Raw genomic sequence first — 17648 nt, 5'->3', positions numbered from 1 at the left:
GATTGACCACTCTTGAAAGCTGCATTCTTGGGACTCCCTGCAGTTTTCCTTTCCCAGTCATCGCCACTCCTAACATAACCTTGAGGTGGGCAGGACTCCTGGATCTTAAATTTTTCAGGAGCTTCCTGAACTTTGTAAGTTTCATTTTGCTTCCTGTGTCCTCTAAGCTGCCCTCCCCCCTCCAGGAGGAAGTAACTACACAGCAAACACTTGCACCTAAAAGTGAGTTTCCTAAGTGAGTAATGACAGGGGAGTTAAGGGTAGTCATGGTAACCTTAGGGGCATCTCATAGAGATCAGGAGCACTAGCTTTAGGAACTCTTTTTTGAAAAAAAATATTGTATTTACTATTTTTATTTTATGTGTATGAGTGTATTACCTGCATGTATGTAGGTACAAGTATGTCGTGCAGTACCCGCAGAGGTCAGAAGAGGACGTTGGATCCCCTGGAACTGGAGTTATAGATGATTGTTAGCTGTCATTTGGGTGCTGGGATTTGAACCCGGGTCCTCTGCAAGCACAGCCAGTGCCCTTACCCTCTGAGCCGTGTCTCCAGCCCCAGGGACTCTTGCTTTCAATCTCACTGTGTGGAAATTAGAGCTACCGTTGCTTCAGACCACTCTTCTCCATCTCTGACCTGTGTGCCTCGCCTGCACTGCCCTCCCCCTCTCTCTGGTGCTGAAGGTAGAAACCTCCAGGGGACCTGGCTGTAGCCGCAGCAGCATCGTCCTGTGGCTGCAGGGCTGCTAGGGCAGAGTATGGCAGAACCCAGGTTCCAGGGCCTTCTTCAGCACATGGGAACACTGCAAGCGATCCCACCACCTCCAGGCAGCTCCACTATCCTCTCTCTCAGGAGACTGATATAGATCCATCACCTGGGGAGAACAGCCCGCTCTCTCCCTTGAGAAGTCAGGGAGCCAAGTTCTTTTCTCTTTTCACTGGTTTGCTTTTGGCTCCAAGAAGTGAGGATGTTATTATTCATAACTATTTTACAGCCTACAGTCTATACATGGTTAGCCACTTGCATCTGGGCAGATAGGCGTTGCTTTTAAATAGGAAGTGGTGATTCTGTGACTTTCTTCTGGCAATTCTAGCATCCTGCTGATCGTTCTCTAATGATCACTGTTCACTGCATCTGTTGACAGAATGGTCCTCACCCTCCTAGGACTGGAGCCTGGACAACCACTGAAGCGGGTGTAGCTGACCAATCTTTGTATCACAGCATTTCCTGAGGTGAGCATACTCCCCTCCCTCACTTTTTCTTAAGACATGCCTTAGCTTCTTAGACATGATGGTCTATGGTAGGGATGTCTGACAGGACAGTTTCCTCTGGGATGTGAACATGCTGGCTGAGCTGCTGCCTGCTATGAGCTACATTGCTCTGTGCCCGTCTTTGTGGTTCTAGAAGAGAAGAGCATTATCCAGAAGTCAGCGCTTCCTGTGGGCTCAGGGATGGCTTTATTCTCATTGTCCCACTCTAGAGCCTGGGAGATGGTTTAGGCACGGCCCCTTTCCTTAGAAAACACTGAGGGACATTGATATGGAGAAAAGAGCAGAGTCTCTCTGTCTCTCTCTCTGTCTCTCTTCTCTGTGTCTCTGTCTCTCTGTCTCTGTCTCTCTGTCTCTCTCTGTGTCTCTGTCTCTCTCTGTCTGTCTCTGTCTCTGTCTGTCTGTCTCTCTCTGTGTCTCTGTCTCTCTGTCTCTCTCTCTCTCTCTGTCTCTCTGTCTCTGTCTCTCTGTCTCTCTCTGTGTCTCTGTCTCTGTCTGTCTCTGTCTCTGTCTGTCTGTCTCTCTCTGTGTCTGTCTCTCTCTCTGTCTCTCTGTCTCTCTCTCTCTCTCTGTTTTCCTGGGATAGAATCTAGGGTATCATGCATGCTAGGCAATCACTCTACCACTGAGCTATATCCTGAGCTATATTTTTATCTTTTATTTTGACACAAGGTCTCACTAAGTTTTACAGACTAGCCTCAAACACTGTAACCAGGTAAACCTTGAATTTACTGCCCCCCTGCCTCGGCTTCCTGGGTAACTGGGATCACAGGTCAATGCCACCAGGCCCGTCTTATTGTTTCTGCAGTGCTAGAAATGGAACCCAAGGCCTCACGTGAGGCCAGTGCTGTGCCGCTGATCCGCACCTCAGCCCTAGAAATGCATTCTTTATTTAACGACATACACAGAGATTTTGAAAAGCCAAGCACTAAATTAAGGCATAGCTGGTGGCAGGAAGGGATGTGTACAGTGCACAGCCATGGGTGGGACATGGCAGAGACCAGCACCTCAGATACACAGCAAGATGCCAAGACCAAGGTAAAGCTAATCTTAAAGGCTAAACGGTTAATTTTTGCACATAAAAAGGAAATATTAGCAGGGCATGATTGTGCAGGCCTGTCGTCCCAGAATCCCAGGGTAAAGGCAGGACTGGGAGGATCCATCACACGTCACATAATGAGACCCATCTCAAAAGAAAAAAGCAAAACAAGGCAAATAACAAAACGATGAAATATAAAAGTGAGCTGCCAAACAAGTTATCACTGGAAAATACCTTCTGGCTTCTTCCTAACCAGTTCAAAAGCAGAAGGAAATAGTCTGGGGTTTCGGCTCTGCTGAGGTTTACAGAGCACCAAAACCAGCATTCCTAAGACTCAAATGAATTTACAACACACACTTATTGAACACCCAGTGTTGTAGTACGAAGAATACTGATGTCAGTAGGAAGTTCTAAATAAACATATTATTGAAGGGCTGTGGAAGTGCGTGTGTGTAGCAGCTGAGAGGCTGTGGGGTCTCAGCCCTGCACACAGGTTTGGGTGAGCTGTATGGTCTTCTCCTGCAACACTGGCATGCTGCCAGCCTGAAGGAGGTCTGTAAGGCTGCAGCAGTACCAGATATAAAGCAGTGATGACCTGAATAGAACTGAATTTACAGCATGTACACAGCTGTATGTGCACCCATGTGTGCACACTCACCTGCAGAGATCTGCATTATAATATCCATTTGTACACACCTATACATGTGCATACAATGCATGCATACACATGTATACAAGTGCACACACAGACATGCACATGCATACACCCATATACACCTTTTAAAACATTCATTCACAGACAACACATGCATATTTACACACATATGTACACACACAACTACCTGTGCTTACATACTACACACATAAACTCCCATGCATCCACACAGGCACAGACACATATATACACATACACATCTTGGCATATGCATCTACACACAGACACAGACACATATATAGACATGCACATCTGGGCACATCCACACAGACACATACATACATACATATATATATATGCATACACATTCATCCACACATAGGCACAGACACATATACACACATACATGCACATGCACACACACATATTCTTTCCCTAGTCCTCCCCCCGCTTTCTTTTTTCTCCTCTCCTTCCTCTCTTCTCCCTCTCTCTCCTTTCTCTGTTCTTCCTTTCTCCCCCTCCTCCTCTTTTTGGGCTGCCTGTCTCTAACAACCATCTATAATTCCAGTTCCAGGTGATCTGACGCCCTCTTGTGTGGGCATTGCACCACACGGGTGCACTCACATGCAGGCAATACACTCATACACATAAAATAGAAGTAAGTAAGTCAAAAAATAATAAAAATTAGTTTTATGTTATGCTGAAAGTATTACTAGAATTCTTTTTTCTCTAAAGTAGCAGTTTCTTTTCCTGTGTGGTTAACAGAATCTTCTTTGAAATGCTAGAACCAAGAGGCAGAAGGAAGCAGTTAGTCCTTGCCACACACGTGCCATCTTGGAATCTGAGCACTGTGCCCGGCAGAGGAAAGGGGAAGAGCTAGTTGCTTATGTGGTTTCAAACCTTAAGTGGGAAAGCCATGACAGAGCTTAGCTAATCACTGGGTGCTAAGAGGAGAGAGAGGAAGAAGAGCGAGAGGAAGAGAGAGAGAAGAGAGAACGGAGAGCAGAGAGAGCGGGAGGGATCTCTAAAAGAGCAGATGAGTCATTTAAAGCTAGAGCTGTGATCACAAGCTGATTCCTAAGGCCAGTCCACAAGAAGCAATGAAGGTGGTTGAGTGCGGCCCGGGTGACGCTTGGTCCTTGAAGTTCTCAGTGTTGGGCTTCACTTGGAGCTAGGGGCCAGCATGCCACAGAAAGGTTAGTCACTGCCTTGTGACCCCTCCTCTGACTCCCGTCCAGCAGCCCAGCACTGCAGAGACTGAAAACCACTGTGGTCCAGCACGGCGGTGTTCACCATTGTCCTCTTGCTTGGGGCCCCAGGACAGCCCCCTGGGAGCCATTTGTACCTCTAGGTGAGTGCGGATGTCCTCAGGTCAGCATTTCCCAAAGTGTTCTCCAGAGATCACTGGCTCAGAAGGCCATGGGTGCAGGCTTGTCAGCGGTCTCTGCTGACACCTCAACAACCTCAGGAGTTCCCATAATCCTTAGGGAACTCGACACATGCCAAATCGAGATTGTGAAAAGAATTTCAGGCATAGACGGTTAAAAGGAGAGTTAGAGACTTTATTAAAGATACTCTTAACTGAATATTTGTGGTTTTTCGTACAATTTAATTTGATGGTATTTAGATCCCTTCCTCTATCTGCATCTCTCCTTATGCCCCTTCCCAATTGTGTGTGTGTGTGTGTGTGTGTGTGTGTGTGTGTGTGTGTAGTCTAATTTGTGTCCCCAAATGTCCTTCAGTGTGGGTCCATCCCCTGAAGCCTGGTTAACCTACCAAGAGTCCAAACCCTATAAGAGACTGTCTCTCTCCCTCCCAGCAGTCATCAGTTACCAAAAAGTTCCTTAGGTTGGGTTGGTGTTTCTTACCCACTTCCCTACATCTATGCTGGGGATTTTGTCTGGTTTGAGCTTGCATGGGACTTGTACATGCTGCTGCCCTTGCTGGAGCTCACCCTTGTGAGTTCATATGAACAACTGACCAGCTGTCTGGAAAACTGTTTCCTTGTGGTCATCCATCATCTCTGACTCTTACAATCTTTCCACACCCTCCCTCTTCCACAATGATCCCTGAGCCTTGGGAGGCAGAGGTTTGACACAGGTGACCTATTCAGGGATAAGCACTCTGCCGCCTCTTGTTCTCTGTGCATTGGCCAATTGTGGGTTTTTGGGCTAATCACCATCTGCTGCATAAGGAAACTTCTCTGGTGAGAGTTGAGAGATGCATTAATCTATGGGCATAACAATAAGTCACTAGGAGTCAGCTTAATACTATAACTAGTTAGTAGAAAACTAGTTTTGGGCTCTCCCCTGTCCTATGATCTGTCTAACCTCAGGTTCCTAAGCCTGATATCCTAGTTTGAAGGAGAGTTAGAGATTTTATTAAAGATAGACTTTTGCAGATGGGACCCCTGAGTTTCAGAGCACCACCACCAGTTGCCATTAGTGCTGCAGAAAGCCTGCTGTGGGTGGTGAGGCTCTCCTGCAGAGACTTCTCTCCAGCACTCCCAACCCAGGGGGACCAACCCACCCCATAGGCAGCACAGACTCACCCAGTCACATGGGCAGAGATCACTATGCCCCAAGGGAGATTGTGCCACTGTTGTTGAACTGCCTGACATTCCTCCTGGGAGTTATGCACCCCTATTCCTGGGCAGAGTCCTCCTTTGGAGAGGGGCTTCTTTCAAGTGACAGTCTCTCAAGCCATGATTGATGTCCTCCTGGCTGATCTTTCATGGGTAAGGCTGAACAATTCATGGTGCTCATTCCTTCCCAGGACTTTGGTATCCTTGGTTCCCACACTCCTTACCCCATAGAGCAGCACCAAATCGCTGTGTGAGTCTGGCCAGAGCCAAGTCAAGGGCTAGCACCTGCCTCATACCCAGCCTCATTCAGTGGCGTGGCCTAAAAGTGAAATAGATGTCAGTGTACCAAGCTCTATGTGAGCTTCCCATCACTGCCACCAAGTTGGCAGCTCCTGTGGCCGGAGGTCTGACACCTGCCTCGACTGAAGGTCAGGTGGGCACAGAGCCACATTTGTTCTGGACATCTGGAGGGGATCTGTGTCCTTGCTCCATCTGGTTGTGGGCAGACCTCAGTTCCTGTGTCTGCAGGACACAGATCCCAATTTTCGTATCAGCTGTCAGTGAGGGCCTTTGCCAGCCTCTTCAGGAAGCCTGCTCAGCCTATGACCCCTTTTCTGTCTTCAGCACAAGCCACAGATGCTTCCCCTCGGGGCTTCTATGTCATCTCCTTCTGTCTCAGACGGGAGAGGCGTGAGGGCCAAGGACCTGTGATTCCATCCAGCTGGGCCAGCTGACACATTCACACCGTCCAGCAATTAGGGAATAGACATCTTTGCAGCTGTGACCATGGCACTGTCTGTTTCGGACAATCAGGTCTGAGCAGCCAGTTTTAAGGCTTCGGGTCCTGAGTGACCGAGATGGAGGAATCACAGCATCTCCTCTCCTGAAACTGAATTTTCTACCTGTGTTATTGACTATTTAAATCCAAGTGCAGGATTTTCTCTTTTTCCTCACTGAATTTTATGTTTTAGGATAGACCCAGTGTTTAATTCTGCCCAAATTAGCTGTACATTGTTTCGGTTGTCCGATCTGTTATCTTTGGGTCTCTTGGCATTTCCAAACTCAGTGAATTTGCTTTTTCTCTTTTTGTCTCTGTCCTTGCTGGGGCAGTGAGCAACACTCGTCTGAGGTCTGATGGGTGCAACATCAGTGGGATATGTCCCAGCCTGCTGGGAACTGGTTCCACATGGATAACCACTGTGCCCACGCAGTGCTGGTCTCCAAATGCCTGGCAGCCCATGCCCCTGTCCAGCAAGCAGCCCCTCTCCAACCAGAAGCCCATGCCCCTGTCCAACCAGCAGCCCACCCCATTGTCCAGCCAGCAGCCCACACCCCTGTCCAGCCAGCAGCCCACCCCACTGTCTAGCCTGCAGCCCACCCCACTGTCCAGTCAGCAGCATATCTCTTTACACTGGTACCTAGACTGTAGTTCCTTATCCCGATTGCTTTCAAATTTCAGATTTAGTCATAGATTTGCAATGTCTGTCACACTTCCCTTATCTATTGTCTGGTGAACAGGACAACCAAGGCTTGTGGACCAGCCTGATTGACGCCAGCCTGATTGATGGCAGGTCAGCAGACACATGCTGACTCACTCCGGCTTACCGCTTCAGTGCCAGGTGCCCGAGATTCCTTCATGGCATTCTCGAGAATCCTTCTAGAAGGCACCGGGGTGGTGATCTTCATGTTTTCTGTCTCTACAGAGAAGCTCTGAAGCTTTTTTCATACTTGTACATGAATGTATGTGATGTATGTGCATGCGTGTATGTGCCTGTTCACATGGGTGTGGGTGCACGTGTGTGTGTGTGCGTGAACCCAGGCCGATGTCCAGAATCTTCCTCAATTGCTTCTGCATCTTGTTCTTTGAGGCAAGACTGACCAGTCCACTGGGAGTTCTGTGAAGCCTCACTAGCCAGCTCTGGGATCCCATCTCTGCCTTGGGTATTACCATGGCCGCCTCACAGTTACACGGGTTTGGGGGATTCAAATTCCAGGCCTTTTGCTTCCATGCCAAGCACTTTAACCACTGAGGTTTTGAAGGTTTTATTGTAGTTCTGCCTTCCCAGACTCATTCATTGGGGTCAGACAGCCTAACACAGCAGTCTGAATATTGGGGACATGATTTGCTGTTCAAAGAGTAAACAGAAGGAAAGCGGGGCCTAAAACTCTTTCTCTCATTCTTAAAATGTCAATAAACTTCTTGAGACACGCTTAATGGTAGGAAGACCCTTGGGGGATGTGGTCGGTGCACATTGTCAGACCGTGTTGTCCTGCTCCCGTGAGATCCTGAAGAGGTAAAGTCCAGTGAGAGGCAGGCGGGGGGTGACAGTAATAGCACACCTTACTTCAGGCAGCGGACAGGGGCAAGATTGTGGTATCTCAGAAGCATTTACCCCCTGCCCCCAGGGCCTCCAAAGTCTCCTCCACAGGGCAGCTTGGCCAGCTTTCCATAGATTCCTTAATAACAATGTGTTCTTTAAATGTCTCTAAGCACACGTGTTTGAGAAGTGCTGACTCAGGAACATTCAAACCTCAAAGATTAGCAAATTATCTACTGAGAATCAGGTGAGCTACATGTTTTTAACATGTGACTTGCTGGTGTCAAATAGGACCAGTGGGGGGCATGTGCATGAGCGAAAGCTGTGCGCCTCAAACCGAGATAGTGAGAGATATCTTGTTTGGTGTGGTTTGACTGTTGTTGATCTGTGGGTTCACCAAGAAATGGACTGAAGATTCAACACGTCTGGCATCTCTTCTGGGCCACTGATGATAGCTTATTTTGTTCTCAGTTCATTAAAGAACACACAGAAACATTTATTTATCTAAGGACTTGCTGATGTCTTTGTCATCAAAACCGAAATTCTCTTAACAGTAAACTTTACGTTATGTCTCCAGTGGGCTGATAACTTAGACTGACATAATGGGCAGACTGTGTCCAGGTCTCTATATGCTGTGATGACCCAGGTGCCAATCTGCAATCAATGCAGTTTCCTAGTAATAATGTGCAGCATTCTTGTGGTGACAATGGTGGTCTGGCAGGCTCAATCATTTCCAACTGCCGTGAGCGCCTGGCATTCAAGTAAACTTGACGGTGATCTTCCTGGGAGCCCTGATTGCCAACAGCAGCAGGGCTGACTTCGTCATCGTGAGTCCTGCAGAATTACACCCAGCAGCTCACAGCATCGTCCTAAGACCCGTGCAACTTATAAGCTTTGGGTCCGCATGACTCATTCTGCTATTTAATCAAGATCAAAAGTAAATTAAGACACTGTTTCTTGAATACGATTTTGGCCCATCCATCTCTGCCAGCGATGTCCTCTGGTTGAGAACCCAGTCAGTACATGTTGCACCTCCATTCTAGCTCCTCCTGCACACGTAGACCCACCACACCTTCCCTGATGCTGGTCTTCTCCTAAACCATGAGCTGGCCAGGGTTTCTCTACACTTCATCTTGTTTGTATAAGCATCATTTGGTGATGCTGGCCTGGCAGCATCCTGACTCATAGGTGCCTGTCCTCAGGGAAATTTTTGACTTGGATGCAGGAAGTATTACCATAGTACGGAGAGAGCTGTTTTGCTTATGTAGGAGTCTAGCTGGGCACTAACATGCGATGTGGCTGGATGACTCCTAAAGTCTTCAATTATGGCAACATGCATAGGCAGGAATCACTATGTCTCACCCACACCACAGCCCCTCATGCTAAGGAACCAGGCTGGCTGCTTTCCTGCTGCAATCTCCACGCCAGATAACTGTACAGCCCTCCAATGAGTGAGTCTGGGGAGGGGACAGTGCTACCCCTTGGCAGGCTTTGTAGTACCTGGCACCCTACTTTATACCTCCTGCCATGGTTCCTACCACCTGTGTCCCATACTCTCCCCAAGTCTGTGCCATTCCCCTCCTCTCGGTCCTACTGACCCACGAATTTCCCATTGCTGATCTCTGACTCTCTCCGGCACCAACTGCATGTGCAAGCACATTTGCATGGAAGAACATGCAATGGTTAGCCTTTCCAAGACATAATCACAGATATTGAAGCATGAAGTTCCGTGGGTCTTGACACGCATGCAGCCACACCGCATCATCCCAGTCATGATAGAGGGAATTTTCATCTCTGGAAGAGGTTCTCTATGATTGTTTCCACTCAGTCTCCTTCTGGTTCCCAACTCAAGACAATAGCTGGCCTCATTTCTGCCACTATTGTTTTGCCTGTTCTAGAATTTCATAAAAGGAATGCACTCATGGTGCATGGTTTATTATGTTTGCATTCTTAATTTTTTATTTCTTTGTGTTTATTTTATGTGTATGAGTGTTTTGCTTACATGTATGTAAGTGCATCACGTTCATACAATGCCTGAGGAGGTTAGAAGAGAGCATCAGAGCCCATGGAACTAGAGTTACAGACGATTGTTAGCTGCCATGTGGCTTATGGGAACTGAACCCAGGTCCTCTGCAAGAGCAGCCAGTGCTCTTAACCACTGAGCCATCTCTCCGGCCCTATGTCTGCATTTTTTACCTACCAGAACACTCTGGCGAGTCACCCTTGTTGATGCACGTACTGGTACTTCGTTCCTTTAACTGTTAAGTAGCATCCCACTATGTGGGCACGCCAGGACTCTGCTGCTTTACACAAGCGGGTTCTTCCCAACTTGGAGCTTTTAGAACAGCCCACCATAAATCCTCAAGTAAAAGTCTCTTCCTTTTGCCTGGGTGAATGGAGCTAGTTGCTGGTTCATATGGTGAGTGACATCTGATTTTATAAGCATTGAACACACTTTTGTCCAAGTGCCTGTGTGATTTCGAATTCCCAGCACCAACCAGGAGCACTTTCATCAACATCTATTATTTTAATTTAGACGTTTATGGGCATGAAATGGCATCTCAGGGTAGTTGTAATTTGGCTTCCCTAAAAATTAGTGATGTTAGCCAGTTGTGGTGAGACACGCCTTTAATCCCAGCACTTGGGAGGCCGAGGCAGGTGAATCTCTGTGAGTTCAAGGCCTATGGTCTACATAGTGAGTTCCAGGAGCTGGGGCTACAGGGAGACCCTGTCTCAAAAAGACCGAAAAAAAAATAGTGATGTTGAGCATCTTTCTGTAGCATTTGCCATCCATAAAGTCTCTTTGGTGAACTATTTAGACATTTCCTCGTTTCCTATTGTCCATTAGTACTGAGTGGTAGGGATTCTTTGTAGATGGACCAATATTAGTTTTCAATTCAAATGTTTTTTTCATTGTATTAAGAGCTTTTCAGGGAACAGTTTTAATTCTGATTAAGCATAATTTATTATTATTATTTTGCAATTTGTGTTTTTTGCATTTTTGTAAGAAAAGTCTCCCGTTCTTCAAGCCACAAAGATTTTTCTTGAGTTTTCCTCTAGAAGTCTTCCATCCTGCTTGCATTTAGAGGTGTGACGCATCTGAGTTAACTTTTACTTGTGGTGGGAAGTGTACGTTGCAGATCAGCTTTTTGTACATAAATATCCAGTTGTACCAGCATTTTGACACCATGTTTAAAAATCAGCTGCGTCCATCCCACAGACTCATGACCTGCCCTCTCCTTCACCAGTGCTACAGGCCCGACACCAAAGTACCCTTCTGTCTTAGAACCAGGTCGTGTGAGTTCTCCAATTTTATTCTCCTTTTCAGAATCAGCTATTCTAAGTTCCTTGAATTCCTTTCAGAGTTACTTTGTCAGTTTCTGTATTTTAAAAACCTGCCATAGTTTTGACTTAGTTTGTGCTGTACCTATAGATCAGTTTTGGAAGAATGGTATCTGCGTATCAACTCGTTCAGTCCTGAGCTTGACATCTCGCTCCCTAAATCTACACATTCTTTCTTTTCCCTCAACTATTTTTAAAAAATAATTTTAGCATATAAATCTTGTATACATATTGTTAGGTATATTCACAAATATTTTCATTTTATCTCTCTCTCGCCCTCCCTCCATACGTCCCTCCCTCTTGATTTGTAATTCTTTTGTTGTTATTTGTTTCGAGATAAAGTCTCACTGTGTGTCCCAGGCTGGTTTTGAGTTCACCATCTTCCTGCCTCAGCCTCCTGAGTGCTGAGGTTACAGGCATGGACCTCCATGCTTGGATTTTAGCTTTCTGTTTCTACGTCGTCTTGCTAGGGTAGAATTGTGATTATTCAAACGAACTGTGTCTAATCTGATGTCAGTCCTGGTCAGTGTACTTCTCATCTTATATATTGTGCACTTTTCTATAGACGCTTAGACAGATAGCTAGATCGACGATAGATGATAGACTAGGTGATAGATAATAGAGAGAGAGAGAGAGAGAGAGAGAGAGAGAGAGAGAGAGACAGACATAGAGATATGAGATTTATTAGCTTGGCTTACAGGATATGGCCTGGGTTGTTCAACATGACTGTCTCACACTGGAGAGGCTGAGAAGCCGGTAGATGTTCAGACCATGAGGCTGGTTCTGAAGGCCTGAGGGATTCTTGGAGAGCTACTGGTCTTTATTCCACGTTGAAAGCGTGAAGATGCTAGTTCTAAATCAGCAAAGGAATGCCACAGCAACAGATGGATGAACTTGGTGGAAGGAATGAAGGCAAGAAGGCAGAAAATAAGACTTCTTCTTCCACATTCTGTCTACTAGAAGGTGTGTGCTGGACAGCTTTAGTGTCAACCTGACACGCCTGGGTTGAGGGAGCCTCAGTTGGGGAATCGCCTCCATTGGACTGGCCTGTGGCCATGTCTGTGGGGCATCATCTTGATTGTTGTGTGATGTGCGAGGGTACAGCCCACTGTGCATGGTGCCACCCCTGGGCAAGTGGGCCTGTGTTGCATAAGAAAGCAGGCTGAACAGGGGTCAAGGAGCAAGCCAGTAGGCAGAGTTCCTCCATGGCCTATGTTCCAGCTCTCGCCTCCAGGTTCCTGCCCTGAGTTCCTACCTTGGGCTCCCTGATGAACTGTGACCTGGGAGATGTAAGATAAATAAACCCTTTCCTCCCCAAGTTGGTAGTGGTCAGAGTGTTTTGTCACAGCAATGGAGAAACAAACTAGGACAAGGTACTACCCACATTTAGGGTGGGTCTCCCCACTTCAAAAATCTGATCAAGAAAATCTCTCACAGGAGCTCCCAGTGCCTTCCCTCTTAGTTGATTCACATCCAGTCAAGTTGACAACCTACATGAGTCATCACATCTGTGGGAACTGTTCGCACAACTTTCCTACCAATTCTGTCCACCTTTATCATTTTTCTGTTTGCTTGTAAGCATTGGGGGCCATTTTCCTTCCTTCTCCCTGTCCCTCGCTTTGCAGTACTGGGGACTGAACAAAAGTCCTCTCACCTGTTCAGCAAGCACTCCACCACTGGGCTATGGAGGCATGATTTCACCAAGTTGCCCAGGCTGGTCTTGAACTCACTCTGTAGCCCAGGCAGGCTTTGAGTTTGTGACCCTCTTCCCTCAGCCTCTGGAGATGCTGGGATAACAGAGCTGTCCCACCAAGCCCAGCCCATTTCAAGTGCCTGGAAATTTCTTTTTGATCGCCTGAAGTTATAACCCTTACATCAAAATAATTTTGGGTTTCCTTAGAATATAGTTCTATTGGAATTGGATGCTTTGTTAGGCTCTCCATGCAGGCTTCTGTTCTGCACAGAGCATATTTGGGATAGAACTATACCACTGTACACTCATGTGGCAATGCCCACACAGACCATGAGGCGGCTCTGAGTGCCAGGAGGGTCTGCCATGTGAGCTGGTGGGTGAGAACTGCCCTAACCTGAGAGCTCAGGACTCTCCCTTCCTGGTAGTTTGTCAAGTAGGTCTGATCCCTCATGCTTAACAGGGCTTCCTTTTTCTTCTGAGATCCCACTCTGCAAGAGCATCAGCAGAGCTCCTGTCGCTTCTCCTGTCCTTGCTCTCCTTCCAGGGACTAACTAGTCCTAGTGTGTCTGTTACCCACAGTCTGGAATCCAGTGCTATGTTGGGTAGATTCTGGTCATTAATACAGAAGGGTATAGGGATCCCTGCTACTCATGATGGCTGAGGGCTGCAGTCTGTGTCATGCTTTGACTAACGTGCTAATCTTGCAGATGTCAGTACTACCTCCCATCTTTTTGCAACGCAGGCTCAATGTATACATCTGCATGCTCTAAAGTACCCAGTAGTTAGGTGCAGAAGTGACTCCACTCACCCTCCAGTCTGTGCCTAAAGCCATGGCTGAGAGGAAGCAAGGACGCTGTCTCTAAGGCATGATTCCAGGTACAGGGAAGGAATGGGATCAGTAAACATAAACGGAGAAGCAAGTTCTCCTAGAATATCTGGAGAACATCATTCAGGGTGAGCCTTATGTCATACTCACTTCCTCCCAGGAGTGCTAGGTACTCTCAGCAACTCTGCACACAAGAACTGACTGAGCACAGGGTGGTTGGCTGTGGAGGAAACACAGCCTTCCTGACCAGGTACTAAGCCTACACTTCCAGTTCCTCTCCCTCTGAACCTAATCAGACCCACATGACAAGAGGGTGGGACAAAGAGGAAAAGCACGAGTCAGCCATTAGGTGTCAAAATACCATGAACAGCAGAGCTTTGGGTGATGGGTTTTGCTGGGTAGGAAGTGGGCAGTTAGTAGGGCAGGATACTAAACAATGTCAAAACACAAGAGTGAGTCTGAGGACAGCAAGTCGGTCCTCCTTCTTCCTGCATGACATGGAGCAGAAGGTAGATTTTTTTTTTATGTTCTTTTCATTAGATCCCCTGAGAGACTCCCTCACCTTGCCCATTGGCATCCTCAGTACACTTTGTAGTAGCAATCCAGCTGGTTTGGCCAGGCTCGTGGGTCAACTGTTTCCAATATACAGCTCTCAACACCCAAGCTCGTTCACCTGGGCCGAGCTGTCACCAAGAGATGGTCCTTTGCTGCTCATCAGCCCACAAGCTGCCCCTTCACCCAAGGACCAGGACCAGAGCTGCCTCCTCTAGCAAGCCCCTCCTGCGATGCTAGCCTTAACCTCCCTTCCTATACTTGGACCGTTGCGATGTACCCACTTTGCAGTTTAGTCCCTGTTAATTGAGGCATCTGCTGTGAAGGTCAGTGGCTAGTGGGAAATGTCTCCACACCTGCCCACCACCTCCTCAGGCCCAGAGTCTGACATGGTGCATCTCAAGAGAGACCCTTACATTCCAGCCTCAAGCAGCTCTGAGACTTACATACCCACATATAGCTGACTACATTGGAGTTTAAACCACGAGCTTCTTTTTTCTAAAGATTTTATGTATTTATTTTACTTTATGTGTATGTGTGTGTACCTGAGTATATGTTTACCACATGTGTGCCAGTGCCCACAGAGGCCAGGAGAGGGTGTTGGATTCCCTGGAACTGTAGTTACAGGTGGTTTTAAGTTGCCCAATGTGGGTGCTGGCAATTGAATCCAGGTCCTTTGCAAGAGCAGCAAGTGCTCTTAATCTCTCCTCTGAGTCATCTGTTCAGCCCCCAAATCATGAGTTTCTATCCCTGTCAAGATGTCTATAGATTTTGTTCAGGGAAATTTCCTGAACAAAAAATAGAATTTGCATGAGGATTTTTGTAAAGTTCAAAACCTGTGGTTTTTCTTTCTTTAAAATTTTATTATTTTTATTTTATGTGTATGAGTGTATTGCCTGCATGTGTGTAAGTGCACCTGTGTCATGTAATACCCACAGGGGTCAGAAGATGGTGTCAGATCCCCTGGAATTGGAGTTACGGACAGTTGTTAGCTGCCATGTGGGTGCTGGGAATTGAACCCAGGCCCCCGTAAGAGCAGTCAGTGCTCTTAACTGCTGAGCCATCTCTCCAGCCCCAAACCTGTGGTTTTTCTGATAGGACCTTTTCTTAAACTGGAAAACCAGTCTCTCTATGGCTAGGCAAGTCTGGTCTGGCCTTTTGATTTGTGTACTCTCTACTCTAAGTGATTTCTAGCCTAAGGCACTGAAATAGAGACACGGGGCCTGCAGAATCCACAGCATTTGCTGTCTTGCCCCCTTTAGAAAGAGGTAAGGGAGCGTGTTTTAGGAAGTTTTTGCATCACATAACATGCAGAGCCCTGTGTTCTGATGGGGCAGAACGTCCCAGATCACTGTGTACCTGCAGTACATTTTGCCTTCTCTCCTCCTTAGCTTCACCTCTGCTCTCCTGACATCTCTCCTGGTGAGTGGCGTGTGGCTGGACTACCCACTTCCCTTTTCGCACCAGGCCTGGACCTCCCAACCTCTGTGAGGACCCAACCTCTCTGAGGACCATCATGCATGAGGTAAGAATCTATTCTCTTTTGGCAGGGAGCCCACGCTTGGCTCAATATGGCTCCTTGGAAATGGGCTACCACTGACTCCGCCCTCCTTGTTTTCCAGGAAATAATGAATTCCACAGAGGCTTACTATGGAACGGAGGATTATTCTGATACAGCTATTGCTTTCTATTCAATGCCTCCAGAAGACTTGGTGTGCTCCTTGCAGGAGGTCAGACAATTCTCCAAGGTGTTTGTGCCAGTTGCGTACTCCTTGATATGTGTGTTTGGCCTCCTGGGCAATATTATGGTGGTGGTCACCTTCGCCTGCTACAAGCGGGCCAAGTCCATGACGGATGTGTACCTGCTGAACATGGCCATTGCCGACATACTTTTCGTCCTCACGCTTCCATTCTGGGCAGTCACTCATGCCACTGGCACTTGGGTTTTCAATAATGCTCTGTGTAAGCTGATGAAAGGCATCTACGCAGTCAACTTTAACTGTGGGATGCTGCTCCTAGCCTGTATCAGCATGGACCGGTACATTGCCATTGTGCAGGCAACCAGATCTTTCCGGCTACGATCCAGAACGTTGGCACACAATAAAGTCATCTGTTTGGTGGTGTGGGTGGTATCAATCATCATCTCCAGCCCCACATTTACCTTCAATCAGAAATACAGCTTGCAGGGCCGCGAGGTCTGTGAGCCCAGGTACCAGTCTGTCTCAGAGCCCATCACATGGAAGCTGCTGGGGCTGGGGCTTGAGCTGCTTTTTGGCTTCTTCATTCCCTTTCTGTTTATGGTGTTCTGCTACATGTTCATTGTCAAGACCCTGCTGCAGGCTCAGAATTCTAAACGGCACAGAGCCATCCGTGTCGTGATCGCTGTGGTGCTTGTGTTCCTGGCTTGTCAGATTCCTCACAATGTTGTCCTCCTGGTGACAGCGGTAAACACAGGTAGGATGGACCGGTCCTGCTCCAACGAAAAACTCCTCAGCTATACCCGGAATGTCTCCGAGGTCCTCGCTTTCCTCCACTGCTGCCTCAACCCCGTGTTGTATGCATTTATTGGACAAAAATTCAGAAGCTATTTCCTGAAGATCATGAAGGATGTGTGGTGTGTGAGAAGAAAGAAGGTGCCAGGCTTCCTCTGTGCCCGGATGCACTCAGAAAGCTACGTATCCAGGCAGACCAGCGAGATTGTGGATAATGACAATGCATCATCCTTTACCATGTGACTGTGGTATAAATCCACGTACCCCAAAAGCCTTTGTGGAGCCTGATAATAGATGTGGGGAAAAAAAAGGAAAAAAGTCATGCTCAAATATACACAAACTGTCGAAATTAAACAAAGTCTCCCTACAAGATCAGAACCGATCCACTGGGTGTGTGTAAGTCGGTGGGTAGCAGGTGGGTACGGAGGGCAGTTCTCCCCAGTATGGTTGACAAGAAATATTGGTAGCTCTGGTCTCACAGGGTTGATGTTCCACAAGACAAGCCTTGGGAAATGCTGGATTAAAATGAAGTGTTCGTGAACATAAAAGTATTCGGAAATGTACATGAAGGGGCCATAGATGTGGTCACAGCACAAAACAGGAACATAATTTGAAAAGACCAATACAAGCCTTCCTGTAGTGTGTGAGGCAAATGGTATGTTTGCTGATGCTTACTGCAAGTAGCAAAACTCGTGTACCTGTTTCCCTTGATCCTCTCAGCAAGTGCCAGACTGTCGAGGGGAGACAAGTGTTCCCGAACCGGAAAAGCACCATGGGAGACAGGACCCGAGCTGAAGAGGAACGGAGATGCCTGGGCTTGCAGCAGGCCATCTGGAGCTCATAAGTTTTCTTCCACTTCCAGAAACTGTTGTTGGTTTG

General features: G+C 47.3%; 1 protein-coding gene across 1 annotated transcript; it reads left to right on the top strand.

The window, feature by feature from the left end:
• The first annotated feature begins 1114 nt into the window (after nt 1-1114).
• Nucleotides 1115-17012, top strand: Ccr6 (C-C motif chemokine receptor 6). Its single transcript, XM_008835099.1, is given in 3 exon segments — nt 1115-1212; nt 6075-6093; nt 15900-17012. Coding segments are annotated over 3 exon segments (1230 nt in total).
• The last annotated feature ends 636 nt before the right edge of the window (nt 17013-17648 follow it).

The sequence above is a fragment of the Nannospalax galili genome, unplaced genomic scaffold (genome assembly GCF_000622305.1).
Source record: "Nannospalax galili isolate Female #2095 unplaced genomic scaffold, S.galili_v1.0 scaffold1157, whole genome shotgun sequence".
Taxonomy (NCBI): Eukaryota; Metazoa; Chordata; class Mammalia; order Rodentia; family Spalacidae; genus Nannospalax; species Nannospalax galili.
The sequence above is the reverse complement of the archived record's forward strand: the minus strand, read 5'-3'. Positions and strand labels throughout refer to the sequence as shown.